This window comes from Centruroides sculpturatus, unplaced genomic scaffold (assembly GCF_000671375.1).
Source record: "Centruroides sculpturatus isolate CEXI.00-Female unplaced genomic scaffold, Cexi_2.0 scaffold1195, whole genome shotgun sequence".
Taxonomy (NCBI): Eukaryota; Metazoa; Arthropoda; class Arachnida; order Scorpiones; family Buthidae; genus Centruroides; species Centruroides sculpturatus.
Window position 1 is genome coordinate 257,185 of NW_019385534.1, and position 10,974 is coordinate 268,158.

At 31.3% G+C, this 10,974-nt stretch overlaps 2 protein-coding genes across 12 annotated transcripts in view; one reads left to right on the plus strand and one right to left on the minus strand.

Moving 5' to 3' along the window:
• The window catches only part of LOC111639901 (neuroglobin-like), a 61,679-nt gene extending 50,732 nt beyond the window's left edge, over positions 1-10,947 (plus strand). For all 5 annotated transcript variants that reach the window (XR_002759172.1, XR_002759170.1, XR_002759173.1 and 2 more), the window contains one exon: positions 10,751-10,947. The gene's annotated coding sequence lies outside the window, so the exon portion shown is untranslated. The remainder of the gene's footprint in view (positions 1-10,750) is intronic.
• Positions 2,255-10,652, minus strand: LOC111639899 (SPARC-related modular calcium-binding protein 1-like). 7 transcript variants are annotated; one of them, XM_023385855.1, is made up of 12 exons: positions 10,330-10,652; positions 8,817-9,029; positions 8,675-8,745; positions 8,491-8,583; positions 8,164-8,397; positions 7,755-7,832; positions 7,544-7,630; positions 7,211-7,453; positions 6,798-6,879; positions 3,845-3,920; positions 3,319-3,505; positions 2,255-3,246 (listed from the first exon to the last, which is right to left on the minus strand). In XM_023385855.1, the coding sequence occupies exons 2-12, from the start codon at positions 8,915-8,917 to the stop codon at positions 3,182-3,184; spliced, it is 1,317 nt and encodes a 438-aa protein (XP_023241623.1). In that variant the 5' UTR covers positions 8,918-9,029; positions 10,330-10,652; the 3' UTR covers positions 2,255-3,181. The 7 variants fall into 7 exon arrangements, with proteins under 7 accessions (XP_023241623.1, XP_023241618.1, XP_023241617.1 ...); XM_023385850.1 differs by having other exon boundaries at positions 2,256-3,246; positions 7,544-7,627; positions 8,675-8,722; positions 8,808-9,029; positions 10,330-10,650; XM_023385849.1 differs by having other exon boundaries at positions 2,257-3,246; positions 8,675-8,722; positions 8,808-9,029; positions 10,330-10,649.
• Positions 10,948-10,974: the final 27 nt, after the last annotated feature.

The following is a 10,974-nucleotide window of genomic DNA, read 5'->3' on the forward strand; positions in this document are numbered from 1 at the left end:
TTGAATACGCGACCCCTTTACAAGTTAAAAAATTCTGGCGACCCCCCTAGGGCCATATTAAAACTATATCAGTGATTTTAAAAACTATGTATTTAATTTTCTTTCTGTTGAGACAGATTATTGTTGATTAAAATGAAAATTACAGAAGAATCGACAATAATTTAACACACATAAAGTATGAAACTTCCTTTAATAATAGCATTAGGCACAGGGAACTGTTTTTTTTTTTAGGATCTGAATTTTCAGCTTCTACTTTTTATCTCCTTTTGCAAATCAGCTCAACACTTTTTCCGCTATCATTTTCGTAATTCTCGCTGAAATTGCAGTTTTTTTTTTAATATAGTGTAGGACCTACACACGCTTGTGTTTTTCTTCTACCCGCGACCCCCGTGTAAGACTTCGCGACCTCCCTGGGGGTCGCGACCCATAGGTTGAAAAACACTGTCCTAATAGAATAACGAACCATTCTAAGGCTGTTATCTGTCATGATGACTGCAATTACTTGTGAAAACTTGCCTTCTTATATCATCTATAAAACCAAAGGACTCTTTCAATAGTGGTTCCGAGGGAGCAATTTACAATCGGACTCCATCTGGATGGTTAGATAAAATATCCTTTGAAGATTATTTTATAAAATTTATAGTGCTTACAGTAAGACAAAAGTAGGCAGATTTTGTTGTTATATGTGAGAATTTTTTCCTCGTATTACAAACTCACGACTGAAATATTTCCTACAACAGCAATACCATTTCTAGGAATGATTATAATGTTATTTACTTGAGGTTTTTCAAAGAATGTGTCCGAAGCTTTTATTCAGCAATTGACCAATTCACAAAACGAATTGGAACCAGTTAATAGTTTTCAAGACAAAATTCCCACTTTATCCAATCAAAATACTGTACATAAGTGATTCCTCATTGTAGTAAATTTCCTACTGAAAAATCCTCCATTTTCACTATTCTGAAGCTATCGAACTATACATATATTTGTTATTTTCACATATAATATTAGGTCTAATCATCTTGTAGAAGTGAATTAACTTACTTTCACGTGATTCACTCGATTGACAATTCCAAATTTGCATAGTTAAATGGTCTAATCTTCTTTCTCTCTTTTTTTTTTTAAATTATAATTTGTGAATAATTCACTTTATTGATTCAAAGATAAACTTAATTATATGTGGAGAAATTTTCTTAATTTAAATGAAATCAAACATAACTGGAGTGTTTAATATTACGCTGTAATATGCAAATAAGTTTTAGATGAGTACATTTCGTGGACAATGGATCATTCGATCGATTTTTTGGTGTTTTTTCAACCTCTGCAATTGTTATTTTTCGTATTCTGCACGAATTTGGTGTATTGTATTTCGTACATTTTAGCAAAAAAAAAGTATATTATAAAGTACTTAAATTTTGAATGAAAATACAAAGTGTGGGCGTAACAAAACGAATTGTGTTATGTTGGTATACGGACGAATAAGTGGAAAATGCATTCATTCAACGTGGAACGTCAAGAAAACTAAATTTCTACTTTTCTGAATCGGAAGCGAGAAGACATTTTTAATGTAAAATAAGTTTTATGATCACTTAAACTGGTTGTTTAATAATGGAAGCCAATGAAACGACTTTTAACGAAAGTAAGTTATATGGGCATTCTTTTAAAATTTTAATCAAGTGTTAATGGTAAGATTCAAGCTCCGAATGAGGGGTTTTTCGAACTCCATTGTAAGAGCAGAAACCTCGCGAAGGGTCGCTTGTAGAGGTATGGTTCCTTTGACTATTTTGTTCTTAAAGGTATGCTTTACCGCTCCGATAAGGTCCCAAACGTCTTATTCAGAGCTTGAATTGAGCATTTAACGTCTTTACGAAACTTTTATCATGATTTTTCATTTATTACTACTCGATTCCAGGACCATCGAGAGCTTGTAAGGGACCTGGAAGTAGAGGGGGCCATTTTTTTTCTTTGAGACATACGTAGAATGCTTGTTTGTTAATTAAAAGCAGTTTAAAATATTTCACTTTTTGTTTCTAAAAAGAATAATAACTTTTATACAGGTATGAACCAGTAAGTGTCCGGGAAAATTCCCCATCTCCTTGTAAGGTTAAATCTTTATCATCAGCTCCAATTTCTCCCTTTTTGGTGATGATTTAGGGAAAGATCCGGATTTGGTTCAATTCCAAGGCCTCGAGAGAAGGTGAGCACGATAAAAATTTAGGGGGTTCCCCGTAGTAATTCCTATTCGTATAAATTAAATGCTGTTTTTATTAATAAAGAAACATTCTACGTACAGTACAGTACATTTATTTGAAGCAGCAGTGGAAAAGAGTCCACGCTTTACTTCCGGGCCCCATACAAGCTCTGTAAATTCCCGTAGAAAACGCTATAACATAATATAAAACATTTTTCTTGCATTCCAATTATCTACTTGAGTTATTTTGTGTGTTTCTACACGTTTAACTTCAAAATTCGCGCCCACAGCTTCAAATAACAGCCACGTAATTACGTCAAATTTATATTAAATTTTAATAAATTTAAAAAGAAACAAATTAACAATTTAAAAAACAATTTATTTTCATCACTTGACATACAGAATTCGTTTAAAATAATTTAAAAAAAAAGTTTCTCAACCCAAGCGAGGACGGGAAAAAAACAGTAACAAATATGGCACCTCTAACACTGAACTAAACCAAATAAATCGGAGAATAAAAGTTATAAAAATATGTTTAAAAAATACACAATAGATTTATCTTATATATATATACATTAGCCATTAGAAAAAAAAAATAATATATTTTAACATAGTGAATGTTTGCACTTTATGTAGGAACTGATGATGATGATTTTTCATTTTACAAGAAGAAATTACATTAAATGATAAAGAAATTTTGGATAAAATATTAATACAATGCCCCAAAGACTAGTATATATATTTATACACACACATATATATTTCTAATAGAATTTATGGCACAATTTATCTGCAAAGTGTGTAGTTTCAATTAACCAAAAAAGAATTATCAGAATATTCACACGTTTCGATAGAATTTCTAATGTTAGAGAATGAAAAATGAGATCTGGAATTGGCAAACTTTTCATTAATCAGCTTTCAGACTGATAAAATTCGGTTTATCTTCTTCTTCTTCTTTCGAGTATATTAAAACACTACGCGATCAGAAACTCAATCACTTATTAGTATTTTATCAAAAGGATTGGGTCCTCTTCGTTTGATAGCTCCGTTATCATCTATATGTATATAAAAAATAAAATAAATTACTGTTTTTTTCTTAATTTATCAAGTGTAAATAATTCACTTACTCCTAATGATACCCGTGCACGTCATCCATTCTTCCATGGTTATTTTATTATTATTATTTATATCGCAGAATCTAGGGAAATTCCTCCAACACTTGCGAAGTTTCCTTAATTTTCTCCTCCTCTTGTTGTTTTTTAAGAAGTTTTTCCATTGGTGGCGAAATTCTAACCACTCTCTTTTATCCAATAACTGTAAAGATAGCATTTTTTTTTTTTTTTTTAATCAGCAGGCCAACCCAAAAGTCCGTTAACCGTATTTAAAAATTAAATTTGTGTCTTATTAAGATATTTTATCACTTAATCGATCCATACAACACTTCAATAGCTTGTTGTAGCCATTTCAAATATGGTGACAGTTAACTGACTTTTAGGCCACCCTGTGTATTATTGTAAAATACTATAAAAAAAAAATGGACGCCACCACTTCCCGGTGTCGCCATCTGATGGCGAGGGACATAAGTATTTCGGGTAATACTTATAAAGGGGGAGTTAAAGAATCAATTGTCTAAAAATAGAAAGTAAAATTTACCTGATTTTGATTATTGTCCAGATAACGAAATTTCCACTTCACTATTTCTTCCACTTTCTTACTAACCGAAATTGAACTTTAAAAATAAATAATAACAATAATAAATTTATTAAACTAACCATAAAAACAAAGAAAAATCGTATTTAAAGACGTTAATTTAGTCTGTTCCCCACTCTCCTTTGAAAGGTAAAAAGGAAAGAATTTTTCAAATGCAAACGTAAGCTGACATTCGGTAATTTTCTAATAATAATAATAATAATTTATAGAAGACAACGAATATTTTACGAGAGCAGATGTGATTCTTCATTATGCAAGAGAGGGGGGAGGAAAGAAAAAAGGGAGAGCGGAGGAGAGAGAGAGAGAGAGAGAGATGAAAGTGGAGAAACCAACCCTCGAGGTATCTAATTACAAGATAACTCGGATGCCATTAAAGTTGATATACTTTCTAAGAAAATATTTCTGCTGATAAGATGAATAGCCATTATGCCAGTGAGCAATATTATAAGTATCCACGCTAAGTTTTGGAATAATAGGTGAGGAAAAAACAATTAATTTCGTACGAAATTCGTCATAGAATAGCTCAAGAAATGCCCATAAAACTCACTCTCAACCCTTAAATATTCGGTTTCCGATGGCTCGAATTGGGCACGGATTATTTGTAAAATTTTTAGGAAAGGTCGGAAGGTCGTTCAACCTTTTAATAACGGAGCAGCGTGTTTAGTCGATGTGTCCGAACTTTAAATGGAGTTGGCAATTAAGACGCAATGGATTAATTCGAAGATTAACTGGCACGAATGTCAACTAAAATGAGAAACGTCTTTCCTCCCGATCGAATTTTTCCAAGGATTTTAATGATGATTTTTTATAACATTATACTATTAATGTTTGTTACTTACTGGCTCTTGATTATTTACGGAGCTGACCCCGTTCGTGTCTAATTTGCGTATGGAAATTATTTTAATTTTCGCTATTAATTACATTTCTGTTAACAGTTCCAATTTTGGAAGTTGCTCGTGTGGCTTATTTATTTTATTATATATTATAGGAAATAATGTTTCTACCATTCTTAAACCCATTTTTGTAATCTAAATTTTTAAGGGAAGAAAATATTTATCTTCAGAAGTATTCATAAAAAATTCATTCATTTTCAGGAGTAACCATAAAATAACATATGTAAACCATCAAAAATACAAATATTCATATAAATATTTTGAATGTACAACTATTGTATATAATATAGCTTAAAATATCCATTGATGTAATGTCAAACCTCCTGAACAGTGGCCACTGATGGAAAAACAAAATAGGCAGTTGTCTGAAGGTTATTTTGTATGTATTTTCCTTTCAAAACCAGAAAAAATTCTTAAAATCTCCACTGTTTAGAGATGGCCCTTGTTGAAAGATGTTCCATTATTAGAAGTTGAAATTTGGAAGACCCTCCTCAATAAATAAGTAAACTTATTTATTTATTAGGGAATGTTTTCCAAAAGTATAACTTTCATTAGGATTTTTTTTAAATTTATGTATACATATATAAAAAATTAACTTAATATTAGAATAATATAAAGTACAGTTCAATTTTAAAAGAATGTATAGCTTTATATAATCTTAAGTTATTACGGCTATAAAAATTTAATATAGCTTCACTTTAATAAATAATCAATTGTATTTTATTATAGAAAATACAATTTTTATTAGTTTTGTTTCATTTTAAAGTATAAGTATATAGAAAAAAGATTGTTTATGTAAATTTCTTAATATTAAAACCGTATTATTTTTTCTTACATATAAATGTATTTGATTTTAATTCATTTAACATTTTTCCATTTGCTTAAGTTTATATTATATAATAAAAAATCTTTTTTCCAATATTATTTTTTTTCATTTTATCATTTTAATCATTGATAAATCCATCCAACCAAGATATAAAGAATAATAGTAGTAGTAAGTCTTCAATATTACTTCTATAAAAAATTTAAAATGCTTGAATAAATTCTTTACAATTATTTAAAAAGAAATGAAAAAACTAATAAGAAGTTTGCTGCACAATAATCAATGTTTAAAAATTCTAGAAATTAGAATATTTATTTTTATTTATATACAACAAGCATCTCTAGTACAGTACAACACAGTTGAATACACAGCAATACATTGCTGTAATGATAATTCTAGTAATTATTATTGAAGAAAAGAGGTTAAATTTATATGAAAATATTAAAATTAATATATAGAAAATTATTTTTTTTTGTTTTATATAGAAATATTGTTTTCAATGTTATGTTCCTGCTTGTTATCTCTGTCCATATTATACTGTATAATCCACATAATAATGCATGTCAAAATATAGATAAAATTGTATAATAAACATCTAAAAATAGGTAATATTATTCAAAGTATGTATAAAAGTAGATAAAGCACCTTAAAGTATAGACAAAAAACTGTAGGAGCCATTAAAATCTGCAGCAATAGTTCGTATAAATGTAAATATTTATTAATTATTTATATTCTGTATGTATTAAATACTTGTCTGTCTGAACAAACAGCATACTTTTAAGAAACTTTTCAAAAAAATAATTAGTTTAGTAAGTTATATATATAGTATTTTAAGCGTGACTGGACTCAATGCGATCTTTCAGATAAACGAGATGGGTTTGTATCATATTTTCTAGTGTCATAAATTTGTTAGATAAGTTAGTGTTTCTTCTGTTGTAAGTTTCAACATTCCCTCTTACAATAAAGATGATAAAAGAGATAATAATAATATATAAAAAAAGAATACTTTGTTGCAACATAAATAGCAATTTTAACTGGAGGATTATGGTTAACAATGGAGAAGGATAAACGAGGGAAGATATGTTAATCAAATGACGAAATTATAAGAGAAAATAATAGCAAGAGTTAAAAAAAAAAGTGTAATTTATTCAGGCAGAAAATAATACGATTTTAATTTTACCTGATAACAGTTTCATTGACTTCTTCTTCGATGGAATTTAGCAATTCTTCCAAGAACGATTGCCTCTTCTGAAGTGAACAACCTAAGGCAACAAAACAGGGTTTCATCTATAAAACAATATAATAACCAGACGCGTCACAGACACAACTCATTATTTAAACCAAGGAATAGTTTCAAGGTCGACAGGATTCGACGACGTTACTCCTACTTAAATTATTATTATATCATACATACGCACAGCTTGGGGAAAATATTTTTCTTAGCGTTCATGCTAGATTTCTATCTCTTATTATTAAAAGAATAGACCCAATTTACTCTATCGAAACTCTCGAATTCGAAAGGAAAAAAAAAACCAAGATAAACACAATGGAATTTTAATTCCGTATCGTGATGAAGTTAGTTATCTTTCTTACCTTTAAATACGTGCGATTTTCTGTTGGCCCTCCTGCAATCTGGTGGTATACCATGCGTGGCGGTTCCTCTAATGGGTTTTCCCGTATTTGGATGAACGCACCAACAATAACCCGCTGATTTATGGCATTGTTCGCGCACGTACAGGCCTTGCTGAGTGCAACTCGGAATGTAAACTTTTCCGTTCGGATCTTGTCTGTGTGTTTCCAGTGCAATTTTCCGTGCCGTCAGGCAATCTTGAATATCTAAAATTAACTTTAATAGCTGTAAAAGATGCGTTGGCACACGTTTTAAACTATTTCGTGAGATTTTTTTTCCTTTCTTTCTTTCTTTACCATTTTCCGCATCGTCCATCTCTCCCGTGTTATCGTCGTTCTTCAGTATTGGTTTCTGCTTTTCTTGTAATTCGTCCGAATCGACTGCTAGATCGTAAACAGGCACCTTTTAATTCTCTTTAACGACACCAGATGGCAGTAAACACAGAAAAAGAATTAGCCGCCATTCATTGGCTTTAGAAATTGTTCCAATGAATGGTACTGTACTTACTTGGCAAGATGTGAACTTGATCTTCTTCTTTTCCAGCCTGTTCCTCTGAATTTAAGGACATAAATAGACGAAAAGAAACTACACTGTCACCAAATTAGTGAGTTCTATAAGATCATATTATCTATTATGTTGATTGCACAATATGTCCCAGCCAGAACGCATGTACAGAAAGATTCGGAATTTTTATTTATTATTTTTTGGTTGTTTTTTGATTTTATAAACAGAATAAAACGGTAATAAAAAAATCAACAAAATAAAACTATTCTCGCATATTTTAATGACCATACTATTTATTTATTACTAAAAAAATGATGCCGAGACTTTTTTCGATTCTTAACTGCACATTGCAAGAATTTGAAATTTCCAATTAGGAAATACACGAATAAAATTAAGCAATATATAAACTCACTATTCATATCTACTCCGAGACAGGCAGACCATTCTTTTCGCGTAATCTTTTTATCTTGATCCAGATCGCAATATTTCGTGAAACTCTTGGCGCAAGAGCGTGGTTTCACTATCTTCTTGGCCATTCTTCGAAGATCCTTGATCTCTCTCCTCCTCAAATTGTCGTCTTGATTCTTATCCAACTCACCAAATTTCCACTGAATAACCCTGTGTATCTCTGTTTCTAGAGGGTTATCTTTAAAAACAAAATAATAATAAAGGCAAAATTTAGTCGGAGTGTTTTTTCTTTTAAAATTAGATCGCATTTTATAGCTATAAGGAAACTAACCCGTTTGCATGGTATGAAAAATCCTCAAATATTCAGATTTAAATAAATTAATTAAATTCGTATTAAATAACGATCTGTCGTTATTGCTACAACCTGTAAAAACGTTTTAATATAATGTATTTAATTATAATTTTAAACCGGGATTAATTAAGTACTATATAAATTGTCAACCCTACGAACTAACCCTTCTTTTTATTAATATGAGAGGATCTACGCCTGTTGTTCCTCTTTCCTGTAAGTAACAAAATGATTTGACTTCAAAAAAAATACGATATAATTACATAACAGACGAGGAATATTTATAAAAAAATGTTTACTGGTTTCACCTGGTTGAGCGCAGTTTGGTCTTTGGTACCTGATGGAGGAACCTGGGATGGGTTTGCCTAAATGATTGACACACCAGCAATAACCTGTGAAGGAATGACATTGGACTTCGGAGTAACTACCGTCCTCTTTGCATTCCGGTATAAACACGCCCTCGACAAACTTTCTCGCTTCGGCTTGTGCCACACTCCTCTGAGCCGTGCATCGAGCCATTTCTGGAGGGGGGAAAAAATAATCAGAAATTTTAAATATTTTTCTCGCCTAAAACGAATAAAACGGTTACGTTCGAGCTTTTACATTAAAATAAAACGAATTTCACTCGTGATTTTCTATTCTGAAAGCTGTCATATTGGGTAATCCATTAAGAGTTGTTGGTTAATTATCATTCATGTTTAACCTGCCTTATGGTATATAAACTCAACCATTTTTACATATAAAAAGTTATTTATAGATGATTAAGTTTTATAAATGCTCATTAAATCATTTAATAGATACGTAGGTATATAAATTGATTATATTAATTAATTAAATAAATAACACAAGTCTAAACAATAGGAATATTTAGAGCATTTATTAATAAAATGTTAGGTGGTATGTATCGATTTTTTTTGGCTCCAAACATCATTAAAGACGACTATTTTTAACCCCAAAATTCGTTAGTAATTGCATACATTTCAGTGTGGGCTAAAGGCCAGTAATCTGTATTACAACCGTTACAAGTGACAAGCACGCAGGCATACCTACATGTTTATTACTGAATTCTTTTTTTTATAGAATAAACCAGCCACTTTTCGAATTTTAACATTCGAATCACGATCAATACGCATACCGTCGAGGTAAAAAAAAGTAAAATAAAATGGCCTGTAGATTTTAGTACATGTATCATTTATGATCAAGATTAATTAAAGACGATGTACATCTCTATTTCGATCGCATGTTAATTTTTTTTTCTTTTCTTTAGGAAGAGTTCATACAACTGTAATTATAACTGTACGTGACAATTCTGCGAGAAGTTACGCCACCGTAACCGATAAGAATATTGTATTTCTGAATTCCACACCATTTTCTCAATGCCGTTTAACGTGTCGGTGGCATTGAGAGAGACGAAATTGCATGCAATTTCACGCGAAATTTCGAAAAGAAAGGAAATTACCCCTCGCACGTTCTGATAATTTTAGTAAACACCCCGTTTTTCACTCGACAATAACTATAAAATGATAATTTGAACTATTCCGAGGGACGTTTTATTGCCAGTTATTTATCAGTTTACAACACGACGTTAAGAATAGTTTTAAGCGAGAGTGGACGTGTTCGAAATAATAATAATAATGCTAGTATTATTTTTTAAAATATTTTTCCTTGAAAAAATATAAAAATTTACAATCCTTCACGACTTTTAATACGGGCCACAATCTGTCACCACGATTTGACCTTGGGCAAGGTTACGTTTTGACCTTTTGTCGTTAATTTCTGAATTCGTTTATGATTTTTGACCGTTCTCCCTCCCCCTCTCACCTGAACACTTTCCGCGATGTTTGAATTCGACAGGATGACCTTCGCACTTTGCTCGATTGATTTCACATTTGGAGTCGTACGTCCGTCCGTCTGTTCCACACACTTGTCTCTGTACATCGCCGCTACAGTCTATCTGACATTCCGCTTTACGATCCGAAGAAAGGAGTGGAAACTGTCGACAAAATAAAACTTGCGATCATTCTATTACTTTTTTAAAAATCATACGTTTAATGTAGTAAATTTATCAATGAAAGAAAAACGAAAGCGGCGCGCGCGCGACGACGTACAGTACTTTCGCTTTCTATAAGCTCGCGCTTGTTCATTCATAAATTTCATTTTCGCCGTATTTTTTTTTAATGAATTAATGTTAATTTCGTACTATATTGATTTTTTTCTTTTTTTTCCTTCTTTAATTCTGTAGGATTTTTGTAACTGCCACACACGAAATCTTCCTCGCTCCTCGACGTTATCAAATCTCGAAGAGAAAATTCACGGAAAACAGGAAGTGTGGCGGAGAATGAGGGATCGATTTCTGTTACCATGGCAACGACCTACAGGAAGGTCAAGCTATAAGCTTACTTCAAGGTCAACAGTTGGGTAATGAACTTGTTCGTGTTGATAATGAGATATTACAAATGTTTCTTT

Coding starts and splice junctions, on each gene's coding strand:
- LOC111639899 (XM_023385849.1), bottom strand. CDS start 9,027: ATGGCTCGATGCACGGCTCAGAGGAGTGTGGCACAAGCCGAAGCGAGA. Junction 7,833..8,163: donor TCTCGGAGTAGATATGAATA/GTGAGTTTATAT, acceptor GTGACAGTGTAG/TTTCTTTTCGTCTATTTATG. Junction 3,506..3,844: donor TGGACAATAATCAAAATCAG/GTAAATTTTACT, acceptor CTATCTTTACAG/TTATTGGATAAAAGAGAGTG.